Below are 24,700 nucleotides of genomic sequence, written 5' to 3' on the forward strand. Positions count from 1 at the left end.
GGCTTGCTATGTAACCGTAGACATATATACATGTACATGGGACCTAATTAAGGGACAAGAGCAAATAAACAGAACTGACTTTCTCAAAGCAAATCAAACTACAGCAACATTCTATGTAATTACAACAAAGTGCTAATGAGAATGTTGGTGGATGTGTTCAAGTCACGGAGGAGACTGGAACTCGATTATGTAAAAGTACACAGATGCCTAGATCAAGCGGCATGCGCCACCGGTGATCTGCGCAAAAGGAAAGCTGGTGCCGATATAACACCGTTGAACACGAATGTACCGTACGCCATGATAGCAAAACCCAAGCCTTGTACACTTCCCGATAATGGCCGCAAGACTTCCCAGCCTAGACATAGACTCACTGCACAAATACCAAGTGTGCGTAACGTATCGATCGTGCTGCGTGCTGTGGCGCTTAAATCCTTTGTCACGTTCAGACCCAGGGCATTATAAATGGCAATACTAGTAGCGCAGAGGAATGCACTCATTCGAACACTAGGCACACCCAGCGTCTGTGACCAACCTGCACGTAGATCAAAGATACCTCCCTCACCTTGCCTAGTAGAGCCGACAAAGTAGTGCATCAGCAGCATACCCACAGTTATTTGGCAAATACCAAAGATCCCCTCTAGTCCAACGACCAGCAAGGGATCCACACGATGTTGCTCCATGACCTTTTCTTCCCAAACAAACTGTGTTGCAGAGAACACCTGTGCACCTAGCACCATGGCAAGACCCAGCAAAGTCTGAGATGCCGTCTCATGCGATTTGGTCTTCAGTAACGCAAGTATATACAAGTTGGTGTCTGACTGGGCGGACTGAAGAAGGCTACTGAGCCCAACAATGCAAACACCGACCATAACAAGCACGAGACTGAGCCATTCGTAAAGAAGCATGTGGTAGCGAAGGAAAATCACACTGAGCAACCCAACCCACATTACCAATGCACCTCGAGTCATTTGGAACACACTTACAGGCATAATTAAAAGCGCTAGATTCATGAGTGTAGTCGCGAGAATATCGCACGTCGCTGGAAAGAAAAACTCGAGACTCCGAATGTACCATGGCTTGTCGGTCGTGCATGCTCCTAATGCAGAATACGGGATATTGGTGCCGTACGAGGGTTGCGAAGGAGAATTAGATGAAATGAGTAGCACCTCTCGCTCACGTTGATCACCATTGTTGCTTGCTTGTTTGTCTCGGTACTTTTGTCGCATGGTGCTCAGGCCATAAATCGCCAAACACCATGCCTCACCCATGAACATTTGCAATGTCTGCCAAACTGGCTGCGAGTAATACACGCGATTTGCTGCAGATACATCATCACAGTTTTCTATACATTGCATATCTTGCCTGATGTAGTGTTAGACACAAGAACCAACGTCTACTCCCTAGCGGACACTAATTCGTTTGGCACGTTTCACACATGCCATGTACATACCATTTGAGCAAGATCGAGTTTAGAATGCCAGTCACAAACATGCTTGTGACAAGCGCCCACACATACAATCGTTTGCGAACTGACTTGGTCTTGTGTAATGAATGCATACTGCTGTGAAACCAGTCGCAGACGCGGTCTTCAACTTGACGTGTTCGCAAGTGGGGGTCTTCAGAAGATGGTGCGTGCGTATCGGCCGAATGTTCATTTTCAAGACGTCGATCAGTGCATCCCGCAGCATGACTCAGCAGGTGAAGACCAGGAACGCGCATTTGGTTGGTTTCCTCAAGGTCTGGATTCAGGTGTGGAGTAGATCTAGTCTCAAAAAAGGCCTCACCCACTCAGTCGACAGGCGATATCTAGCACGTGATCATCTTATTACTTTTGGCTTACGTTTTCGATGTGGGCCGAAGCTTTCAGATCGCACTCGCATCTATTAAATCAACCGCGCGTCGTCATCGTCGGCATTATTGCCGTCGTTACTGCCCATGGTCGTGTTGGAGTACGAGGCGTCTCCACACGCAAAGAACCGCATAGTACCAACCTTTTCTGATGCGCCATTCTTTTATGATAGGACAAGATACCAAAATGATGGTGCGCCAGACCTCAACGTCGGTGCTTTGCTTGCCGACGCGAAATCTGTTCATGTAAGTCGCGAGTTCCCACTTTTATGAAGTGAAATTTTTTCAGTGCTGACGAGCAGTCACACTTTAATCCGCGAGTTTCATATTATTTTTCGGCTGGTGTGTCGGACTATGTACGTGATTCAGCACAAGGAGACCTGTTCGAGAAAAGATATGCTAATGTCACCCGCAGCATTACGGAGAACACCACCCCATGAAACCCGCGCGACTTGCACTAACAAATCGACTTGTACATGGATACGGCTTGCATAAGTATATGTCCGTGTATTCACCACGATGGGCATCGCGTGAGGAACTGGAAATGTTTCATGACAGTGATTATGTTGACTTCCTTAGCACCGCCACACCGTCTACACCATTGTCATCTGCATTTACCCGATTCAATTTTGCCGACGATTGCCCCGTATTTGACGGCATGTACGACTTTTGTCGGGCATACGCCGGATCATCGCTCGCGGCTGCCCGTAGGCTTGCTGCTGGAGCCACGGACATTGCTATTAACTGGACAGGAGGGCTTCACCATGCAAAGAAATTTGAAGCCAGTGGGTTTTGCTACATCAACGATATCGTTCTAGCGATTTTAGAACTCTTGCGGACGTTTCCACGTGTTCTGTATATTGACATCGATATTCACCATGGTGATGGTGTACAAGAAGCCTTTTACACATCCAATCGTGTCATGACAGTGTCTTTCCACAAGTACGGGAACGATTTTTTCCCATGCACTGGCGACATTAGCGAAACGGGAGTCGGGCTAGGCAAGCATTTTTGCCTTAATGTGCCGCTGCAGGACGGCATTGACGATGGTGCCTACGTGTGTCTTTTTAAAAGCGTAATTGAACCCTGTGTTTATACCTTCCAGCCAAGTGCCATTGTTCTCCAGTGCGGTGCTGACTCGTTGGGTCTCGATCGGCTCGGCTGCTTCAATCTTAGCATTGCTGCACATGGTGAATGTGTTGCCTTCACTAAAGCATTTGGCCTCCCGATGCTCGTTCTTGGCGGTGGCGGCTACACGATCCGCAATGTTGCACGCTGCTGGACATACGAAACATCCGTGCTAACAGGCACGCAGATTCCAGATGATTTACCTCATACCCCTTATGATGCGTTTTTTGCGCCAACGCATCGTCTTCACGAACCCCTTATCGCACGCGTTGAGAACCAAAACACGCGCACAAGTCTCGAACGAACGCGAATTCAAGTATTGGAAAAACTGCGCTATCTCCACGGAGCACCCAGTGTACAAATGAATGAGCTACCTCCCGATTTGGCTGGCGGTTGGGTTGATGAACCTATCAAAGATTATCCCTGAAGTTCCGTCCACAGATGTTAGACTCGGATTTGATTGTATATGTAAAATAGTACCTAATTACGCCTTGTTGCAGATGTGGAAGTTTTTCAGCGCCGCGTTGGTCGCTGTCGTCGGAATTGCGTTGTTGCGAGCACACACATGCCAGGAAATACATGCGATGTGGGTGGGCCGAATCTTTCTTAATTTTGGTTGGCAACAATGTATCGCTAAAATCCGCCGAGGCACGAGTCTCGGAATGCGTAGCCACGTGTCGAATATCTATCTGTAGAAACGAACTCGAACTAGACTCAGTTTAAAATGGTGGCTGTGACACATACATGTACCTATTGCTTTCGCCCATCCACCCCTCTATCTAATGAAACTCACACTCATTTCGTCTGCCCTGCTTGTTGTCGGGGCAAGTGCTAAGTTGCACACGCCCAGCACCCATGTCGATTATGTTCGCCGCGCTCTTCCCTCTGATGCTGCTGGTTATGCTAAGCTAGACAATCCAACCAAGGAGTGCAAATATTATACGCCACCTGAAATGGAACAGATGTTGAAGGACCGTCTTCCAAAGGCTGGAAAAGTTGCGGACATCTTGCCGAATGATGACGAAGCAAAGAAGGTCTGGAAAGAGATTCAGGATACGGGCATTATCCCTGAAGAGGTCAAGACAAAACCCGATGCGTCAAATGGTAAGCATGCGGAAGTGGATATTAAATCTGCGAACTACGATGCGGACAAGGATCCAGATTGTTGGTGGTCTGCCAGCCAATGCACCAAGCCGAAGCACAACAAGATTCCCGAGGATATCGCCGTATGTCCAGAGGGAAGCACATATGGATTGACCTTTGATGATGGACCCAACTGCTCGCACAATGCGTTCTACGACTTTTTGAAGCAAAAAAAATTGAAGGCATCGTTGTTCTATATCGGTACCAACGTAGCTACCTGGCCTTACCAGGCTCAGCGTGGTCTTGCCGATGGACATGACATTTGCGTTCACACATGGTCTCACCCTGCAATGACGACCTTATCTGACTCGCAAGTATTTGCCGAACTCTTCTACACAGTCCGGGTCATCAAGGCCGTTCTTGGTATTACGACCACATGCTGGCGTCCTCCATTTGGTGATACTGATGATCGTGTGCGTGCTATTGCAGCCGGTCTGGGATTGCGCACAATTCATTGGAGGGAAGACACTGATGACTGGCAGATGGCTTCAACTGGATCGCCCAAGCAGGTTCGCCAGAATTACGATAAAATCGTCGACAAAGCTAGTAATGAAAGCCCTATTGTACTGGCTCACGAACTCCACAACGATACGATGAGCATATTTATCGAGAAAGAATCAAAAATTGCAGATGCTTACAAGCATGTGGCTCCTGTCAGCGCTTGTATGAATGTCACGAATCCTTACATGGAAAACCAAATTGTGTATCCAAACTTTGAAGAATACACTGGCGGCAACGCGAATTATAAAGGCTTGCCTGACATGAGCAATATGAAAATCAATCCTAACGTTGACTTTAGTGCTCTGTCGCTGGCTAAAATGGACACTGGCTTTGCACCAGGTGGTGAGAACAAGAAGCAAACCGACACTGGTTCAGCAACTTTCTCTTCTGACTCATCGGATGATGGGAGCAAGAATGCCAAAGGCTCTAAAGACGGTGGCAGTGGTGGTAAAGACAACAGCCATAAGGAGAACGGCGCCATCCAGTTTTCCTCTTTGTCTTTATGGGCCGCACTTCTTAGCTCTATTACGATTACCTTCGTTACATTCCAGGTTTAACTATTGGATTTATGATGTAGATTATCCTGAATAAAAATTGCATGACAACTTCTTGACTTTTGCTGAGTCCAATTAGAAAACAATATAATCTATAGTTTTGTAGTCTGAAAATAAATTGGAAGGCAAAAAGCGAGGTCCTGCGCGGAGTCGAACCGCGGCTTAAGGAACTCTAGACCCAGCAAGTCAGAAACCTTCGGACTAACCGTTATCCTACAGGACCTTCTGATGATAGGTTCGGTGATAACATAAATAAACACAAGCGAGTGCATTGATGGCACGAACAATTCATAAATCATTTGTTCGGTTCTCCCGCACTTTGTAGCTTGATGTCTATCAACTATGGTTTGTCGTGAGCCTCATCTTAGGTATCAAGACAGCAAATGCAACGAATTTGGAACTAAAATACCCATTCATTTCGGCCTGATTTGTGCGTGTAATAGCGCTTTTGACTTGCGATTGTTATCGCGCCGAATGCGTTGACTTTCTCGGAAAGTCTTCAACTTGGGACATGTCCACATTTCGTTACGTACGATCACGTATCCTTTGGGAACATACAATTATTTAATGCCGCTGTAGATGGTCTCAAGTTTATACAAGAGAACTAGCTTTTGTATAGTCACTAACTTTGCATTTGCTCTAGAGATTTCTAAAAGGTATCTTAGTTGGGACTGCTCTAATTACTGACACACTACTATTTTACGATCTTACAGGATTCGTCAACACGTTTGCTTGTCTGAGGTGGCGCATATCCTTGAGATGATGCGTAACGCTTCGCAATATTCATTCTTTCTATCTATCGCACAGCTTTGATCCTCACGTATGCACAAGCCACGCGGGAACACATGTGAAGGTGGCAGTGCAAGTGGTATTATATAATCTGAGATGAGCCAACTAATAATAGTGCATTCCCAAAGTTAACCTTAGGTCTATTCGTAAGGCACGCATGTGTCGCGCTTAAAGCATTCAAATGCCTTGCATTCTACACATCACATAGAGTTTATGGCGTATCAGCTGACTAAACGGGTGCGTTCACGTGGATAAAACCCCTGGTCTTATTCCAATGCTCACGTCGGGCTGGACCTATCTCGTCGTCCGGACGTCATGCAGTTGACAACAAGTCTGATTATTGCTTCTGCTGCCTTTGCGAGCGCCACGGCATCGCTTCATGATGTCAACAGCCCACATCTTGCGCGTTTGCAGCGTCGTCAGTCTAATCAGGATGCAGCTTCTGTAGCGAAAGAGACTGATCCAAAGCAAGAATGCGCAGCCGCGTATCAAAACCCTCTCGAAGGACTGAAGGGCAAGAAATTGCCTGAACCCCAGAAGATCGCCGAGATCATTGATGGTGACGATGAGGCGAAAAAAGTATGGCAGGAGATCCAAGATTCCGGTATAATTCCGAAAGACGTGAAGCAAAAGAAGGACACTACAAGTGACCAACAGACTTCTAACATGGGTACATCAGCCCAAGCCTCGAACTATGATGTCCAAGGCGATCCTGATTGCTGGTGGACCGCCAATCGATGTACTGAACCGAAGCATGACAAGATCCCGAAGGATATTAGCTCGTGCCCGGAGCCTAGCACTTGGGGCCTTACATTTGATGATGGCCCGTATTGCTCCCACAATGAGTTTTACGACTTTTTGAAGAAGAAGAAGCTCAAAGCGACACTTTTCTACATCGGGACTCAAATGTACAATTTCCCTTTGCAGGCACAGCGCGGCCTTGCTGACGGGCATGATATTTGCGTCCATACTTGGGCCCACCGTTACATGACTACTTTGTCGGATGAACAAGTGTTTGCTGAGTTGTTCTACACGGCCCGCGCTATCAAGGTCTTGATGGGCGTGACTCCCTCATGCTGGCGACCACCATTTGGCGATACTGATGACCGTGTTCGTGCTATTGCTGCGGGTCTTGGTTTGCGTACAATTTTGTGGGAAGAGGATACACACGACTGGCAGGTTGATCAGGGCAAAACGGAAGATGACATTCGAAACAATTACCAGAACATTATCGGCAAAGCGGACAGTGAGAGCCCAATCGTTCTCTCCCACGAACTTTCGACAAAAACAATGAAACTATTTGAGGAAATGGAGCCAAAGATTTCGGATGCGTACAAGCACATTGTTCCGATCACTGCATGCCAGAATGTGACGAAGCCTTACGCGGAAGACATTACGTACCCCGACTTTGCCGACTTTATTAAGGGCAACATTGAGCCAAAAGGTGTTCCTGACATTGGTGACATAAAGGCCAACCCAGACGCTGATTACAAGGTGGTCAAGCTCTCTGACATGAAGAATGGCTATGCCAATCCAGGGCAGGGATCTAGCGGTGGCTCCAAAGATGGTTCTGGTAATGGCTCTGGTGGCTCGAAGGACTCTGGAAAAGATGGCAAGGGCGAAAATGGCTCTAGCAGCTTGCTTGACGCCAAGATTGGTGCCATTTCTGTGCTTGTTGCTATGGTCATCGGCACTGCAGTTGTTGTCCTTTGATGAGCACCTCATCTGATTACATTGTCGGGTTTCCATGAAGCTTTTCTGCGCGATCGTTTCCGTTTTTTGCTATTTACTGTGAAGCTGGTCCACTTCTTTGCGTTTCCACAAGTGGTGCAGTGGATTTTCTGTGATATATGAATATAGTATCTCAGTAGCAAATCCAATATATCGTTTAAGACTCTGACTGAAGCGTGTGTTAAGTCTGCTGAGGTTTCAGTGCATGTGTCAACCTTGCATAGATTTTAAGGTGGAAACTCGAGAGAGCGTTGATCATACAACGCGCGCATGTCTTCATATACGATCCCTACATGTTAACGTCGCGAGCCCGCCACCGCTTCGGGGCCGATAGCTTGGCGACATATAAATGGAATAGTTGAATCTAACGCTACAGACATTGTCATCACGGATAGCTTGTTGCATTTGTTTAAGTGTGCCTCAACACATTGAGGGACTAAAACCAAGATTCTTCAGCTTGTTAGAAAGATCCAAGATATTAAAACTACCTCTGATGTTTCAAACATCTATACAGCTGGGAAACATGGGTCACTGAAATGATGTTGGTGCAAGGTTGATTCATCGACTCTGCGTCAATGTTCTTCGAATCACTCGCAGCTTGCTTTTGTGCAGGATGGTCAATGGCTTTACCTTTATGGTGTGATGCGGCACGTGACCATGCGTTCATCCTGGGTCTCATTCATGAGATGTGCATCGATCTTCGTCACTGGTGGGTCCATGCGGACGCGAGATATAAAGCAGTGGCTAAGCGCTGCCGACCCGGCAGAGGCGGAGTCACCATATGATCCAGATGATGACATGGCACCAGAAAATCAGGTGCCAGTGTACTCGACCCAGCTGGAAGAAGCTGAGTCTGATTGGGATGCATTTATCACTCACGCCGCCGCGCGGCTTCGTGATCGTAAAGAGAAGCGTCGTTATCTGTTTGTCTCTAACACTGTGCCGCTAGTAGCTAGTGACTCTGGAACAAGCTCAGAAGAACGTGTAGAGCTATTTCAGCTCTTGTTGCAGACGACGCTGTCTTACAACGACAGGAAATCTCGCGTATGTCTAGTTCGTGCTGGATGCACACTGCTAGATGCAGACACGGCACACTGCCCTAAACAGCCATTGTCCAGTATGCTCGTAAGAGAGTCTGTGCATGCATTACAACCTGAAGTCGAGCGGACGACTCGGTCGGATTTGCGACTTTGTTGCACGCCATTACGTCTTGTTGCACTGTACGATTGGGTCTATTGTGTTCTTTCGTATGTATTACATGGCGAACACGCGTCTATCAAAAATGATTCAAATTTCATGCTACTTGTGAAAATGTATGCCCGTTTGCATGGGACCTATGTGGCAGCACTCGTCCGGAAGCACATGTGCATTTCAAGCGTGTCAGCACGGCTCCGCCAATGGGAATCAGATCCGGGATGTCTTTCACTGCTACTGCACGCAGCGCTGAAGCTTCCCGCGGCGGAAGCACTCGCTTCATGTGCACTGCAAGGACACTTGATCACAGTCTGTTGCTTGGGGGTGAAAGATACACAACGTGCTGGTGCGTTAGAGCTCGTACAAAGCATTAAAGTGCTGGTGCTGCAGTTCTATTCAACAAACGTCCTCAGTTCCAAAGTCCCGTTGCCCGAGACGTTACGCACAGCGAAGTCACATCCATATCGGTACTTTTTCAAGAGCGTCGTTACACCTGCTGACTTGGACGAGCACGTGTTGCCCACGCTTCAAAAGATGCTTCTTCGCTCACCAGAACATGCATTCTACGATCTTGGCGTACTCTGCACATGTGTTGCTGTGGACAAGACTTCTATCTTGTCGCGCTTCCAAAATGTCATGGTCTCATCGATTGCCTCGTCGAATCCAGCAACACGCGAGGCCGTCTTGTCTCTGAGCGACTCATTGTTCAAGGCGGATGACATAACTGCGTTTGCTGATGCAGTTTGTAAGAGTATCAAGGCAGGGGATGTGCGTTCTGAAGAACAGCGCCTCGCACAATATAAGCTTCTGTGGTCTTGTGTGCCAAATGAATCAAACAGTCCAGGCCTGCTAGGATCTATGGCTCCCGTGCTACTAAAGGAAACACAGCCATCGAGTGTCGCAGCTGCTGTTGATGCTGTGTCGAAGCATATCCATTTCTTGCTCGAGCATGATGTAGAGGTGCCGTCTGCATTCATGAAGGCGTTTATTGGCAAGACGAGCTCCCCGAAGCCGCCAGTGCGTGCTGCCGCGCTTTGTGGCATGTACCCTGCTATCTGCGCATGTGAACTAGGAATGACCTGTTCCTCCAGGGAACAAAAAAATTGGCTGGCATTCTGGAAAGACCTACTACCATCACTCGGGACCAGTGTCAAGTCTGCGCTGTCCAGTGCACTGACCTCGCCGGAAGCAGCGCTCGAGGGCTGCATTGCTACTGCACTCATATGGGGCGCGATCTCCCAGGAACATTCGCTGCGTGATTCTGCACTACCGCTCGCGCCTCTTGATGCACTGTTGGCCACAGGCGCGAAGCCATCGTTCCTCCTAAATGAGAAAGTGGCTCAAAAAATGAGTGAGCTTCATACAGTGCATTGGCATGCGAAAGCTTTCTATACGGTACTGCACCACACAAATCCGATGTCATGGCATGACAAGGAGTTTGCATCCCACATGTGCGCTCTGCTCCGATGCTACGTATATCACACTGTACAAATTGGCGCACCCAATCACGGTCCGCTATTCGTGCAAGGTGCACGATGGCACGCGCATAGGATTGTTCAATATGTGCACCGACACGATGAGCGACTTGCTCTTCACATGGTGCGGCACGTTTTGTCGAGTGAACCAGAGCTGCCAACGGATGTCGCACGGCTATTGGTTGAATGTATGTCATCGTTGAATCTTTTCCCAGAACTGGTCGTCCTAGTGCATGCTCCTCAGCTGCAGGATACGGAACATGATTGCTTTGTGAAATTATGTCGCAATGTGATGAAGCAAGTGGGGCCTACTGGGTCTGTTACTTACGACAACCTTGATCCACACGAAATTCTTCGAGACTATGCAGACTCGGTCATCCAAGCCATTTACGAGGCACAAAGCGATCCGACATGGCGCGTAGCAGCGGAGGCGGCACTGGCGTCCATCTTGTTCATCGCGCCTGATGCCGTGCTGGGCCGGATCTGCGGCGACATTGTGCGTGATATGTCGGTTAAATCGATCGAAGCTTTCAGTGAACAAGATGTGGCTATTTGGCGTGCATCAGACGACAAGCCATTCATTGATGTGCTGTCCTCAAATAAACAGGAACTTGACAAGGGCCGCACTACCAGTATGGACAGGTGGGATGCTGAAGTGCGTGCGTCTATTGCCGCGAAGAAAGCTGCTAACGCACCAAAATCGCTCACGAAGCAAGAGCAAGCTGCTGTCGACACGCAACTTGCACGTGAACGAGAAATTCGCTCGTTGGTCGAGCACGAGCGGACGCGCGTCATGCTCGCTCTCAACCGCGCTTTCATTGTGGCGCGAGCCCGTGCGACTAGCTCTGACATATTTGCGCTGACAGTGGCTGTGCGTACATGCCTGGGTAATGTGCGTGCTCGTGAGCTAGGAGTAACAGATATAGCGGTGGATGCTCTGGCCATGCTCTCGCGCGCAGGCGAAGCTCGTGTGCAAACTGTGTGTGGTTTTATCTTGAGTGCGATGCTGCGTGAGATTGACGGGAAACTTGTCCCGTTGGATTATTCGCTCGAATCAGGCGAGGAGATCGAGCTTCGCATTCTGTATCAATTGCGTTTCCTCGTGGATGCTGCGCCATTGGAACGCTCGTCTTGTGGCTTTGTAATCCCCTGGCTTACGCATTTGATTGCAAAGAGTCGTTTGTGTGGCGACGAAGACAAGGACGACCAGGTTGTTGAGCGACTGCAGTTGGCATTGGATGTGCTCGCAGCGCATGCGGTATATGGCTCAGACCCGCAATTTCCACGTGCTGAGGTTTTGGGCTCGCTACTGGTCCTTTTGCGTAATATTCCGATGCTAATGCACGACGCGATCGCAGCACTTCGGTCGTATGGCGACATGATATCTCATGAGCAGCAGGGTCAGACTGCACTGATAATCGAGCTTTTGGATGCTGCACTCTCGGATGAACGCCGTGAGCGGGATGGTGCGCTACAGTGTCTGGTATCACTGGACTTGACAGAACTCGAGTTCCCTCGCGCTGTCTGGCTCGCAATGCATTCAGACCTGAAAGCTATCGCAACGCAAGTATGGGAGGAGAATGCTCTGGATGTTCCATCGACGTATGTGCCGGCGTTAGTCCCACTCTTGCAACATGCTCACAAGTACGTGCGAGAGAGTGCAGCGCGCTCAATTGGTGCAGCATGTGCATTGCATCCTGACACATTCCCTGAGCTTTTGGACGCGCTGCTCATGCTATATCGTTCCGAAAACTACTCGCTCGAACCCGAGTACGACCAGTATGGCATGGTAATTGAATCGACGCTGAATCGCCAAGACCCTTGGCACGTTCGTCTCGCTGTGGCCTGGACGCTACATGCCGCTGCGCCGTCGTTCCGTCCGGCGGATGTCGTGCCATTCTTTCTGTTTGCCCTGCAGCCAGGTGTTGCGCTAAGCGATCGGAATGAGGACGTCAGCCATGCCATGCTCGATGCGTGCACGTCTGTGATCGATGTGCATGGCGCAAACGTTCTCTCCGATCTGCTCTCGCACTTAGAAGCGAGTCTTGAGAGCGAGAGCGACGCGGTTACCGAGGCGTCTGTAGTCTTGTTGGGCCGCATCGCTCAGTATCTACCGGCGGACAGTCCGCAGGTGCGTCGCGTCGTGGATCGCCTGCTTTCCGCTCTACGGACACCCAGCGAACTCGTGCAAGAGGCTGTGGCTTCTTGCTTGCCGGTGCTTGTTCGCACGACTGCTGTAGCCAAGGATGTGCCGGGCATTGTTGATGATCTTTTTGTCGACCTTCTACATGGCGAAAAGTATGCTACACGGCGTGGCGCAGCATACGGCTTGGCGGGCATTGTAAAAGGCCGCGGTGTGTGCTCTATTCGTGAGCTGCATATTTTGACACGACTAGCCGAAGCGATCGACGATACAAGCGTGTCGACGATCCGGCAGGGTGCCTTATTCGCGTATGAAATGCTTGCCGGTACATTGCAAGTGTTGTTGGAACCATATGTCGAGGGTATTCTCGAACATTTGCTTGTGTGCTTTGGCGATACACATGCAGATGTCCGAGAAGCGACGCAGGATGCTGCACGAGTGTTGATGCGTAGCCTGAGCGGCCAATGCCTGAAACTAATTTTGCCATCTCTATTGAGCGGCCTGGATGAAAAGCAGTGGCGTATGAAGAAAGGTGCCGTCGAGCTTCTGGGTGCGATGGCATTCTGTGCACCGCGGCAATTGTCCGCGGCGCTGCCAACAGTCATCCCCCGTCTGAGTGACGTCTTGACAGACTCACACCGCCAGGTCAGCACGGCTGCGAATCAGAGTCTCAAGCAATTTGGTGAAGTGATCCACAATCCAGAGATCCAGTCACTCGTGCCGGTGCTGCTCAAGGCGCTTGTCGATCCAAACGCCAAGACAGCGAGCGCACTGAAGGCGCTTCTTCGCACAAAGTTTGTGCACTACATCGATGCGCCATCGCTAGCGCTGATTGCGCCGATTATCGAGCGTGGTCTGCGTGAGCGGACCGTTCTCCTTCAAAAGCAAGCGGCCCAGATCGTTGGCAATCTGGCATCACTTACCGACACGCGCGACTATGTGCCGTACCTGAGCAAGTACACACCGCTCGTGCGTGTGGTGCTTGTGTCACCGGTGCCAGATGCTCGTGGCATTGCAGCAAAGGCGCTCGGCACGCTTGTTGAGCGACTGGGCGAGGTCCACTTTGCGGACTTGGTCCCGTCCTTGCTCCAGGTCCTGCAGACCGACGCAACAGGTGTCGATCGCCATGGCGCTGCACAGGGTCTAGCTGAAGTACTTGCTGGTCTGGGTATGGAGCGCATGGAGCGACTGCTGCCGACGATCATTGAAAACACACAGGACAGCACATCGTACGTGCGGGAAGGCCACCTCGCGTTGCTGATCTACCTGCCGGCTACGTTCGGTGCGCGCTTCATCCCTCATCTCGGGCGCATCGTGCCGCCGATCGTCGCAAGTATGGCGGACGATATCGAGTCTGTACGAGAGGCGAGTCTGCGGGCCGGCCGCATGCTCATTTCCAACTACACGCAGCGCTCTGTCGATCTGCTGCTGCCACAGTTGGAACCGCGTCTCTTTGATGCGCGGCACCGCGTTCGACTGTCGGCGCTGCAGCTCACGGCTGATATGCTATTCCGTGTGTGTGGTATTTCCGGAAAGGCAGAAGTGGAAGACGAGACAGACGAGGCTGCTGCGGCCAGCAGCAGCGTCCAAAAGACACTCGTCCAAGTGCTCGGAGCTGATCGGCGGGCTCGGATTCTTGCAGCCGTCTTCATCTTGCGACAAGACCCGAGCATACCTGTGCGCCAGACGGCCGCTCACACGTGGAAGGCACTTGTGCACAACACGCCCCGCACTGCCCGCGAAGTTCTCCCTGTTATGCTTGACCTACTCCTGGGTGGCGCTCTCGCGTCCGATGATTCTGAGCAGCGCGACATGGCAGGACGCACACTCGGCGAGCTGGTGCGCAAGCTGGGCGAAAAGATTCTCAGTGAGACAGTGCCGATCCTCAGCGAGCGTGCGATGCATGCACCCACCTCGTCGACTCGCGCCGGTGTGTGTCGTGCCGTTACGGACATTCTGGCGAATGCGACCAAGACGCAACTTGAAGACCATGAAGACGCACTTATTGGTGTTGTGCGACATGCGCTGGGCGATGAGGCGCCGGATGTACGTGCAGCAGCAGCTCATGCGCTCGACGCGATGCAGGCTCACCTGGGTGGCCATGCGATCGACGCCACCATTCCTACCTTGCTCGAGGCGTTGGACGACGAGCGCGCCCCGACCGCGCTCGCGGCGCTCAGGGAAGTTGTGCGCACACAACCTGAGGTTGTCTTCCCCGTCGTCGTGCCGACGCTCGCTCATGTCCCGTTATCCGACTCACATGCGTCCGCGCTGGTCGCCTTGCTGCCTGTTTCAAGCTCCGCGCTTGCGCAGCAGGTGAATGTGATTCTCAGCAGCCTTGCAGCATCGTGCGATGATGAGACGCACGTGAAGTACGAAGTGGCCGACGCGCTCTTCGCTGCCATTGGCGATATCGACACATTGCACCAGACTGTGATGCAGATCCTTGGCTGGCTCGGCGCTCGTCAGGCCTCTCGCCAGGCACTCGCATGCCACTTGTGGGTGCACTTCACGAAGCACGTGACTGTGTCGTGGGCCGACTACGAGATGGATGTGATGCGAAAACTGATCGCACTCTTCGAGCCTCCTGAGAAGCGTGTGTACACGGCAGCGCGTTCTGCCCTCGAAGCTTGTGTGCAGACGATCCCGAAGGAACACTGGGGCGCTCTTGTTGTGCCATTGCGACGAGCGCTGGAATCCACGGGTGCACCTTCGTCACACCTACCTGGCTTGTGTCAGCCACGCGGAGCCTCGCCTTTCGTTCCCGTTCTTCTACATGGCCTGCTCCAAGGCACAGCCGAGCAGCGCGAGCAGGGTGCACTGGGTCTCGCGGATCTTGCCGAAAAGACCTCCGCAGATGCCATCAAGCCCTTCATCACTGCCATGGTCGGTCCATTGATTCGTCTGTGTGGTGATAGGCATGCTCCACCCGTCAAAATTTCGATCGTCACGTCTCTCGACACCTTGGTACGCAGCGTGCCGATGCTCGTGCGGCCCTTCTACCCGCAGCTGCAGCGCTCCTTCCAAAAAGCCCTCTCAGACACCGCCAGTGGTACGGTGCGCATGAAAGCTGCACACGCGCTTGGATTCCTCATGGGCCTACAGACACGCGTGGAAGGCGTTGTATCTGAGCTTGTTCAAACCATTTGCGATGCTCTTGTGTCGCCTGACGACACGTCAGATGCTGCTATCGTTGCTCTCGCGTGTATCCTGGACCATGCACCGCAGGATAAGATCGGCGAGCAGACTCGTGCATCTGTTGTTGGATGCCTGGAGTCGGCATTCCATGCCGAAGAAGAGCCACGTGAATCGATCAAGCGTGCACTCGCTGATTTATTTGCATCGTTTATCAAGTTCGACACCAATGCCATACAACCACTTCTCGCTTCTCAGGTGCTGCAACCGGCTCCCGTCGATGTTCAGTTGGCTGCTTTGTGTGTACGTGCTTGTCTAGAGAATGCATCTGACACACTGTACGACGTTGCACGCCCACCATCGCTCGTGGCGCAACTTACAAGCGCATGGCTTAGCGAGGCTCCCTCTGTCGCTCGCATTGCGCGCGAAGCTCGCGACTTGATTCGGCGTACGTCACCATGGGCCACAGACGCGAGCGTGACTTCATCACTGTAAGTTTTTCTGTCTTCGCGCCTGTATTGTTTCGTTGTGCCTTTTCCGCCTAAGCGACTACCCATGTCTATACTACAAAAAGCCTGTTTCTCGTAGAGAGTTTTGCAGGATGGTTTCCTTCACAGCTGCAAATACCAAACGAATATTCGTCGTATCCGTCGCTTGAGTGATGTGTGGATAGATATTCAACCGAGCATGATTCACGCGTGTGAAGCGCCACAAAATGTATTTCGCTGCTTTGTTCACGTCATTGCCGCCCGTGTATTCCGGGAAATAATCCGACAACGGGCGCCGTGCGAGCTTCTGCTTGAAAATATCAATCTTGTTCAGAAACAGAATAATCGACGAGCGCTGGAACCAGCCTGTAGTACTTCGTTAGCACACATGCGCTCACTTCGCCTATGTATACGTACGACTGTTAATAATGCTTTCAAAGAGCACAAGACTCTCTGCCATGCGGTTCTGGCTGCTATCTTCTAGCAGAACCTGGTCGTACTCGCTCAGTGCGACACAGAAAATGACCGATGTGACTGAGTCGAAGCTGTGAATCCATTTACTCCGCTCCGAACGCTGTCCTCCGACATCGACGAGATGAATCGACATGTCTCCTGTCTGGAAACGCGTCTCCGAAACACCGAATGTCTTTGATCGCGCATGTAACACATCTTCTTGCGTCGGAATGTACGTATCAGTTGCGATACGCGCGACGGAATTTAAGAAGCTTTACGTGTGTGAGTCATCGAGCCCGTCAACATGCGTCGCCATATACATACTATTCCGCATTATCCATCAAATAAAATTCATCACGCCGCTCCATGAGTCTCGGAATGACGGGGTCGCTCCATAATGACTCGATCAGCTTCCCCATATCTGCCGGCAGGAAAGCATTTGGATCAGCAGGCACTTCGTACTGGGTCAAAATATCGGCTGCTTCCTGTGTCAAGCGTTAGTCTTGCTTCGTCAACGCGAGCTTCCGGCTGCGCCATGCGTTCCCCACCAACATGCGCCTGTCGCGTCTGAGGCCAAAAAAGGGGCCCGTATCAAAGACAGAGGGAAACGCCTCTTAGCCGTGCCGATTAACCATCACGTACCCTGTTCTCCAGTCGCTCAGGTTCCATCCCAAGAAGACGCAGCGCCAAAGCAATCGCGCGTGCTGAGTCCACAACATTCTTGATAACTGTCAAGCGGAACATATATAGCTCCTCCTTCGAATAGCCATTTTGGTGAATAATCTTCATTTGCTTTACGATCGTCGACTTGCCCGACTCGCCACTCCCTAGTAAGAGGATCTTGTATTCCTGTTTGCCTTGCTTCGTTGACTCAACAAGATGTTTATCGATTTCTGAGCTTCTTTGCCGCGCATCTTGATCAGCCCCACTAGCCTCAGGCTTCGATCCACATAGACCCATCTCGCTGTGACAACAACGTATGCCTGCCCGCAAACGGAGCGTGGGAGCGAAAGGTACGAGCCGTTGTATGAGTTGGTGTGGAAGAAATCCCCACGCTCCTTGCCTCTCCCTCACTAACCACTTCCGGTGGTAATTCTGACGGCGACCTCCACTCCTATGGTCTTGCAGTCGCACGCGCTCTCTTTGTTCTGAACAGGATACTTCAAACGCATGGAATCAACAAATCAGATGTTCGAAGCAGGTGCGCGTGCATACCCCAGTGACACACAACATTCGCGCAAATAGTTCAGGTGCCTCGTTTCGCAACTCGTTTGCCTCTGCATGCAACTACAGACACCTACAGAGAGGCCTCTTTCACAAACGGCTCTTGTCCATCACGTCCAGCACAGACGAGCCGTCACCTGGCGTAGGCAATCCATTATGGGTATGAAGTGCACGCAAATCGACCATCTCTGGCACGACATCCCGAATGGTGTTCGCACCAATAAGGCGCATATTCATCTCCAACTCGGCGCGCAGCAGGTTGATCGCATGTACCACGCCATCGACGCCATATGCCGAGTAAGCGTACAGGAACGGACGTCCAACGCCCACAGCTGTCGCCCCCATGGCAATGGCCTTGAGAATGTCAGTGCCCCGCCGGAATCCGCCGTCTACCAAGATCTGGAACGCTGGGCTTGGGAACATGTTGCGCTTGCGCAGCTCACGTACTACCTCTTCAAGGACTTCCACGCCGGAGCGAGCATAGTCAAGCTGACGGCCGCCATGATTCGATAGCACGACACCAGCAAATCCCATCTCACAGGCCATGACTGCATCCTCCCACGTTTGCACGCCTTTCAAGAGCACAGGAATCCGTGTATTGCGTTTAATCCAAAGTGCTCCGTCCCAATCGAGCGCAGGATCGATAAACGAGCTGATGGCCCGTGCCGCACCTTCGTCTCTGTTTTGAATTTCGCCTCCTTGCACATTCGAGCCCTCATCGCTAAAGTGCATCCGCATGTCCTTCTCACGCCGTCCGAGCTGAGGCGCGTCGACTGTGATGAAGATGGCCTGAATATTGGCTTTTTCAGCACGGCGCAACATATCAACGACGACCCGCCGGTCACTGTTGACATAGAGCTGGAAAAACTGTGTTGGTGCACCATCCTCTGTGCGAGCATTGACAATGTCCTCAAACGAGCAAGATGATAGTGTTGGGACCATCTGAATGAGCCCTGTTTTTGCGGCTGCCCGCGTAAGATTCAGCTCCCCGTCCGGGTGTCCCAAACGACCAAGCGCCGTGGCTGTAATGTAGATAGGCAGCTTGCTAGGAATCCCAAGAATGCTTGTGCTTGGATCGACCACTCTGACATTACGAAGAATCCGCGGTCGGAACCAGATCCGTCGGAATACCGTTTTATTTTCATGGTATGTCTCAAGATCGTCTGCAGCTGACGAGTAGTATGCCCAAGCCTCGGGAGACAGGACTTTTGACGCCACCAGCTCCAGGTCGTGAAGGTTTAGACAACTCGACATCGGAGGTAGATTCGCCCGCCGTTCTTGTTCTTCGGCCTCCTCCTTCTTTTGCTGCTCTTTGTATTCTCCAGGCAGTGTAGACTCATCAAACTCGCCCTTGAACTTGTCGGCTGACAGATACTTTTCAATGGTGCCCTTTGGGTGCACCGTGTCAAATAATTTGGTAGCGTCACGGCCAGCATTCTTGACAATGATCTGAGGTCCTCCGGGGTGCTCCGGAATGAACTCGGTGAGATCATACACTTTTCCATACAAAATGATCCAGCAATCATCTGCTGACGAATGCTTCGCCACTTCGTCATATGTCAGTTTTCCCATAGTGCGAAATCTGTCGTCGCTGCCGTCGACGAGGTGTGTGCTGTGTAAGAAAACGAGTTTGAGTGCATGAGCCACGCAAATATATCTCGCCACTTGTGTTGAGTGGATTTCCAAGCCAATCGGGCTATGCTTTCCCACGCCGCGCTCGGCCCCCACATTCCCTCGTGTGCGCCAGGGTCGACGCACCATCTGCACGTGACTCTACCGTGGCAGCGGCAGCCGCTGCCGTTGGCGTCCAAGTCACGCAGGCACATGGGCCATGTGGGCTGGACCTGCCCACATGGCCCATGTCGTGCATGCGTGCGTGCGCCGCGGCCGCCTCGCCGCCCCTGCCAAGTAGACGGACCCGCAGGTGCCAGCCCCGAGCACCAGCCAGAATATAATTTGGCTCGACCGATCTCATTTAACAAACTTGGACGTGTCATCGTCACTCTCGCGCCTTGCACGTTCTTAGCCCATGCTACACGGATTTGATCTGCTGCGGCAGCAATACAAAAAGTATTCGGCACAAAGTGGCAGGGCACAAACTCCCAGCTCAACGATCACTGTCCTGAGCGAGCGGCTTAGTGATCCAGCAACACAACATGAAGACCGCCGTGCTGCTATCTTGTCGCTAAAGTCTCTCGTACGCGACCATGCAGATAAGGTCAGCGAGCATGCGCTCGTTCCCCTGTTGCGCTGGATCAAGTCTCGTGAGCGCGACGAAGAGATGCTCCGCGCTGCCGTGGAGTGTTGCTTGGCTCTGTGCCAAGCCCATCCCGACGATCCACGTACAACTGCGCGTGCTAGCAAGAATATGTCGCGTTTATTGGAGGAAAAAGACGCTCTGCTTACGCTGCTTACGCTTCTGTCTCCTGAGCATGGGTTTTATACGCGATTCGGTGCATTGCAGCTTCTCGTGGTCCTTGTTGAGAATCGACGACTTGAAGTTCAGGAGTATGTTTTAACTGCGCCCGGCGGCTGCAGTTCCGTGCTCCAGTGTTTGGAAGCGGCACCGAGTTCCAGCACCGAGATCATTCGGAATGAGGCGCTCTTGCTCTTACCCCAGCTGCTTCGAGATAATCCAGACATTCAAAAGATCACTGCATTCGAAGGCGCTTTTGAACGCTTGCTCGATATCATGGCGCAGGAAGGACGTATAGAGGGTGGCGTTGTTGTTCACGATGCACTTGAAGGTCTCGAAACTCTCTTACTGCAGAATGTGTCGAACCAGAACTATTTCCGAGAAACTCTCAGTATTCCGTTGCTTGCGCCGCTCTTATTTTATCCACCTCCCTTACCAGCACACGCGCCCGATCATGCACAGCAAGAACACCTCACACATAAGCAGGCCTTTCTTTTGCAAGAATGGGACGAACAGAAACTTGCGAATGCCCAACTCCTGCTTCGCTGTGTTCGTCATTTGATTGATGGCCAAGGTGAGGGACATAGGTCAAATCAGCTCGTCATGTGTAAGACGGGCCTGGCTGAAGCACTTGTGCAGCTGGCCATGGCGAGTCTTGCGCCCCTCCCGCTCAAAGCCGATGCACTGCATGTCTTAGCCTCTCTCTTGCGAGGCTCGCGCGCTGCACAGGACTTGATCAGTGCTATGGTCATTACTCCTGTCGTGTTAAAAGAGCATTCTGTCCCAGTAGCAGAAGGTTTGCAACCGCCGATGGAGCTTGCGTGGCAATCACCACATCCAGCGATGTTGCGACTCGTCGAAATGGCTCTTCGTGTGCCTATACAACCGACCGACTCGCCGCGCATGGCTCTTCGTGTACGCTGTGCGGCACTGCAGGCAGTGGAGGCGCTCGTCGAACAGAATATGGATGTGCGCATGACGATGTGGCACGCTTTTGTGGCTGCACCAACACCTGATCAAAGTGAACCAGATGGGACCAGTCTCCTGCTCAGCAGCATTGCGCACTTACCGAACACAACATTAGCATCGACTAGCAAGGCGCCCCGCTTCGACCCATACCAGTATCTATTCGCTATGATGATTCTCAGCTACATCCTGCACGGAAGTGAGACATCCAAGGAGTTTGCGCGCCGGGTGTGTTTGAATGCCGAGGGCAGGTGTGTGGCTGATGCGTCGGTGCCCTCATCGGACGACGACGAACCAGCGACACTCGTGCATGTGGTAGTGGGAAACTTGGCCATGGCACTCCGCGAGCAGAGCGAAGCCGTACGTCGAGAGCGTGCTGCACAGGATCTGAATGGCAATCCGTCCCGAGACTGGACCAAGCTGATCGTTGGTTATCTTTCTTTGCTGAGCATGTGGCTTTGGCAGAGCTCTGCGAGTATTTCTGACCTGCTATCAGAGAGTGCGAATTTGCAGGTACTAATTCAACCGGCAGCACAGACGACTGGGGTTGACCCACTTATCCAGGGGCTCTCCGCGTTTGTGCTTGGAACTGCTTACGAGTTCAATACGCTACAAAGCTCCACATCCGACGGCTCGACGGCGCCGACAGCCGATGAGCAAGAAGGCCTGCTCACACGGCAAGCAATGCATCCAATCCTACACTCACGCATCGGTGCTGATCAATTCAGCACTCGCATTCAAGCGGTGAAGAATGACAAGCGCTTCTCGTCGTGTTCACCCGAGACGTTGGAACTTGTTGGGCGCCCATTAGGCGAAAAGTCCGCATCGCCAGGTCCGGCTGACACTATGGAGGAAGACATCTGGTTCACGTGGCCTTTTGTGGAGTTCTGGAAAGACAATTACGTTCGCATCCAGAAGTCCATTCTCAATGAGCCCCAGGCCACAACGGCCGCAGACACAGAGGCCTCTGCTGAGCTGCTAGATGCGAGGCAGCGACTCATGACTATGGAAGCGCAACTTGCGCGTGCGCAAGCAGAAGCAGGTATTGTCGACAAGCTGCGTGCTGATCTGGCGCAAGCGAATGAAACGGCTGAGCTAGCCAAAAAGGAGCACGCTGCAGCGCAGAGGGAACTCCATGCAGCACATCATGCACATGAAGCACGCGAAAATGAATGGAACGCTGAGCGGGAAGCACAACAGGCCGAATGTGCGCACTGGCGTGAGGCTTGTGAAGCGACCAAAGCCCAACTTGTTTCAGCTTGTTCCGATCTCGATGCATTGCGTGAGCAGCTTGCTAAAGGCAGGAAAGAAGCTCCATCGGAAGATGCAGTGTCTCTTCGAGCGCTTGAAGCGTCACGTCAAGAAACAGCCGCTGCCCAAGCACATGCAACCCACCTCGAGCAGACTGTGAAGGAACAAGAACAACGTCTCCAAAACTTGAACGGACGTATCGCTGAGCTCGAGCAGGCTGTATCATCCGTCTCTTACGATGAATTGAAGAAGGACTATGCTCGGATTGAGTCTGAAAACGAAGATCTACTCGTCCTTTTGGATGAAATCACGCAGAAACGCGTGCGTGATAAGAATGAAATGCGCGCCGCCGGCTGGACCGTAAGTGACAGTGAAGATGATAACTTGGATGAGTGAAGACCCTCGGGCATTTGCGGGCCAAATCACTGCATGTGTGTTCAGTATGTTACGGCAGCAGCGGCATTTTTTTTTTTCAACATTTTTGTCCAAGCATACCAGACCCCCCTCCCTTATTACATTCGTAAGATGCCCAGTCATTCAGAATTGTGAGGCCAGTCTAGTAAAATAGCGCTAATGGATCACGCTTTCGTGCTGCTTTTTGCGTTTCTGGTATCAAAAGATCGACGTCTGAATCGCTGTCTGGTGTTGGGGGACGAGATATCAGATCAGGCACAGACGATGTGCGAGTTGTAATTCTTGCCGTACTTGGCGAGGGCGGAGGTGAATCGTCCTCATCATCTACGTCATTGGCATGAGTGTTGGCGTTACTTTCGTTGATGGCACGATCGTGTTGGGTCTTGTCGAGCAAGCCACCCGCAACACTTGGGAATGACACAGTCCTCTGGCGGACATGCCTCGGGGTCTCCATCACGAGGGTTTTTGCAGGTACAGATGCCCATCGATTAGCAGGTGCTTTACGCTTGTGATGGCGCATAGAGGTAGAAGGCGCGGCGGCCGTGGGCGTCGACATCGGCGAGTGTAACGTCGTGCTTTGCGGAGTATAACTGTGCGTGCGCACAAGTCGGCGTGACATGTGGACTTCATTTGTCGAACGCAAGGTTGTGAGTAGTCTGCGTTGAGAACTGCGTTCAGCATCTAGAATAGGATGATTCTCATGCACGGAGCCTGACACAGAGGTTGACTCACGCGCAGGGGAGGGTTCGACTGGCATAGATGCAAGAGGCGCAGAACTTGTGCGCTCCATACGCCGTCGACGAGTGGGCGTCGTTTCAGTTAGACCAGGTCCAAAGCACTTGAAACGTAAAATTTCATACTCTTTTGGCAACGAGGATGCATAGGTTGACCCAAATACATCCGCACAGAACCACTGTGCTTCATCACGCTCATCCTGCAATGTCTTGACTCGCGCACCCGAACCAAATACCCAAGCACAAGGCGTGAGTGTCGCAGAAAACTGCAGCAAGCACAGTTGGTCTGCAAGGGCTTCATACAAGGCACGTAATGAGTCGTATGTCATCTCAATGGAGAGCTCTTTTGGCTCGTTTGTGGTTGGCAACCGCTCCATTGCGACATCAGCAAAAGGGATGCGAGGCGCATGCCAACTTTTTGGTTTCGAATGTTTTCTGCGTTTTGAATACGAGGACGCATCATACTGTGCGTGCGTAGATGGCACTTTGGGCACGTGTGGAAGGAGCCAAGCCACGATCAAAAGCTGCAGTTGGACTTCCCGGCAATGCACGGCGGCCATAAAGGCACGACTCGCTGGCTCTTTTTCTTCCGTGCGGATTGCTTCTTGCATCGGACCCCAGTTCAATGCCGAGCGAAATGCACGCGTGTCATAATCGTCCGTATGTACACACGGCGACTGCTGGAGCGCGACAAAATCAAGTTGTCGAAGATGCTGAAACTTTTGTCGCAATTGCGCAGGGGTATAAACACACTTCATCATGTCAGGAACAAAAAACACATCTATGTGCGTCAGGGCCGTTAAGACACGTGTGAGTGGCGTATGAGCTTCACCAAACCACAGGCTGTACGCGTACATGCGCCGAAACGAAGACAATACGTCTCGGTCTTTGCCAGTGGATGGTGCAGTAGCAAGCACTCGAGTGTATATGCCATGAGCACATTCCATAGAAGACGCTATATGTTACTGGACACGCGTCCCTAGCCCAACGATTGCTCAGGTCGTAAGAAGCTGATCGAGCTCTATGCCTCGTTTCGTTTCAATCACGTCCTTGATAGAACGCGTGCAACGCACGTTTGTGGAGGCCTGTTCGAGCTTGGCTGATCATGTCTAA

At 51.6% G+C, this 24,700-nt stretch overlaps 9 protein-coding genes across 9 annotated transcripts; 5 read left to right on the forward strand and 4 right to left on the reverse strand.

Moving 5' to 3' along the window:
• Positions 1 to 212: 212 nt before the first annotated feature.
• On the reverse strand, positions 213 to 1,355 carry MGL_0608 (uncharacterized protein; the record flags this gene model as incomplete). The annotated part of the gene is made up of 1 exon (XM_001732781.1): positions 213 to 1,355. The coding sequence occupies one exon, from the start codon at positions 1,353 to 1,355 to the stop codon at positions 213 to 215; it is 1,143 nt and encodes a 380-aa protein (XP_001732833.1).
• A 929-nt stretch (positions 1,356 to 2,284) lies between these two features.
• Positions 2,285 to 3,403, forward strand: MGL_0609 (uncharacterized protein; the record flags this gene model as incomplete). Its single annotated transcript, XM_001732782.1, has 1 exon — positions 2,285 to 3,403. One exon carries the CDS (start codon positions 2,285 to 2,287, stop codon positions 3,401 to 3,403), a length of 1,119 nt encoding a protein of 372 aa, XP_001732834.1.
• Positions 3,404 to 3,758: 355 nt separating this feature from the next.
• MGL_0610 (uncharacterized protein) lies at positions 3,759 to 5,177 on the forward strand (the record flags this gene model as incomplete). Its single annotated transcript, XM_001732783.1, has 1 exon — positions 3,759 to 5,177. The coding sequence occupies one exon, from the start codon at positions 3,759 to 3,761 to the stop codon at positions 5,175 to 5,177; it is 1,419 nt and encodes a 472-aa protein (XP_001732835.1).
• A 1,101-nt stretch (positions 5,178 to 6,278) lies between these two features.
• Positions 6,279 to 7,676, forward strand: MGL_0611 (uncharacterized protein; the record flags this gene model as incomplete). Its single annotated transcript, XM_001732784.1, has 1 exon — positions 6,279 to 7,676. One exon carries the CDS (start codon positions 6,279 to 6,281, stop codon positions 7,674 to 7,676), a length of 1,398 nt encoding a protein of 465 aa, XP_001732836.1.
• An 816-nt stretch (positions 7,677 to 8,492) lies between these two features.
• On the forward strand, positions 8,493 to 16,136 carry MGL_0612 (uncharacterized protein; the record flags this gene model as incomplete). The annotated part of the gene is made up of 1 exon (XM_001732785.1): positions 8,493 to 16,136. The coding sequence occupies one exon, from the start codon at positions 8,493 to 8,495 to the stop codon at positions 16,134 to 16,136; it is 7,644 nt and encodes a 2,547-aa protein (XP_001732837.1).
• Positions 16,137 to 16,205: 69 nt separating this feature from the next.
• MGL_0613 (uncharacterized protein) lies at positions 16,206 to 17,542 on the reverse strand (the record flags this gene model as incomplete). The annotated part of the gene is made up of 4 exons (XM_001732786.1): positions 16,206 to 16,495; positions 16,547 to 16,854; positions 16,907 to 17,067; positions 17,225 to 17,542. The coding sequence occupies 4 exons, from the start codon at positions 17,540 to 17,542 to the stop codon at positions 16,206 to 16,208; spliced, it is 1,077 nt and encodes a 358-aa protein (XP_001732838.1).
• Positions 17,543 to 17,896: 354 nt separating this feature from the next.
• Positions 17,897 to 19,378, reverse strand: MGL_0614 (uncharacterized protein; the record flags this gene model as incomplete). The annotated part of the gene is made up of 1 exon (XM_001732787.1): positions 17,897 to 19,378. One exon carries the CDS (start codon positions 19,376 to 19,378, stop codon positions 17,897 to 17,899), a length of 1,482 nt encoding a protein of 493 aa, XP_001732839.1.
• A 457-nt stretch (positions 19,379 to 19,835) lies between these two features.
• MGL_0615 (uncharacterized protein) lies at positions 19,836 to 22,835 on the forward strand (the record flags this gene model as incomplete). Its single annotated transcript, XM_001732788.1, has 1 exon — positions 19,836 to 22,835. One exon carries the CDS (start codon positions 19,836 to 19,838, stop codon positions 22,833 to 22,835), a length of 3,000 nt encoding a protein of 999 aa, XP_001732840.1.
• A 160-nt stretch (positions 22,836 to 22,995) lies between these two features.
• Positions 22,996 to 24,147, reverse strand: MGL_0616 (uncharacterized protein; the record flags this gene model as incomplete). Its single annotated transcript, XM_001732789.1, has 1 exon — positions 22,996 to 24,147. The coding sequence occupies one exon, from the start codon at positions 24,145 to 24,147 to the stop codon at positions 22,996 to 22,998; it is 1,152 nt and encodes a 383-aa protein (XP_001732841.1).
• Between the last annotated feature and the right edge of the window lie 553 nt (positions 24,148 to 24,700).

This window comes from Malassezia globosa (assembly GCF_000181695.2).
Source record: "Malassezia globosa CBS 7966 chromosome Unknown mgl_sf_1.1, whole genome shotgun sequence".
NCBI lineage: Eukaryota > Fungi > Basidiomycota > Malasseziomycetes > Malasseziales > Malasseziaceae > Malassezia > Malassezia globosa.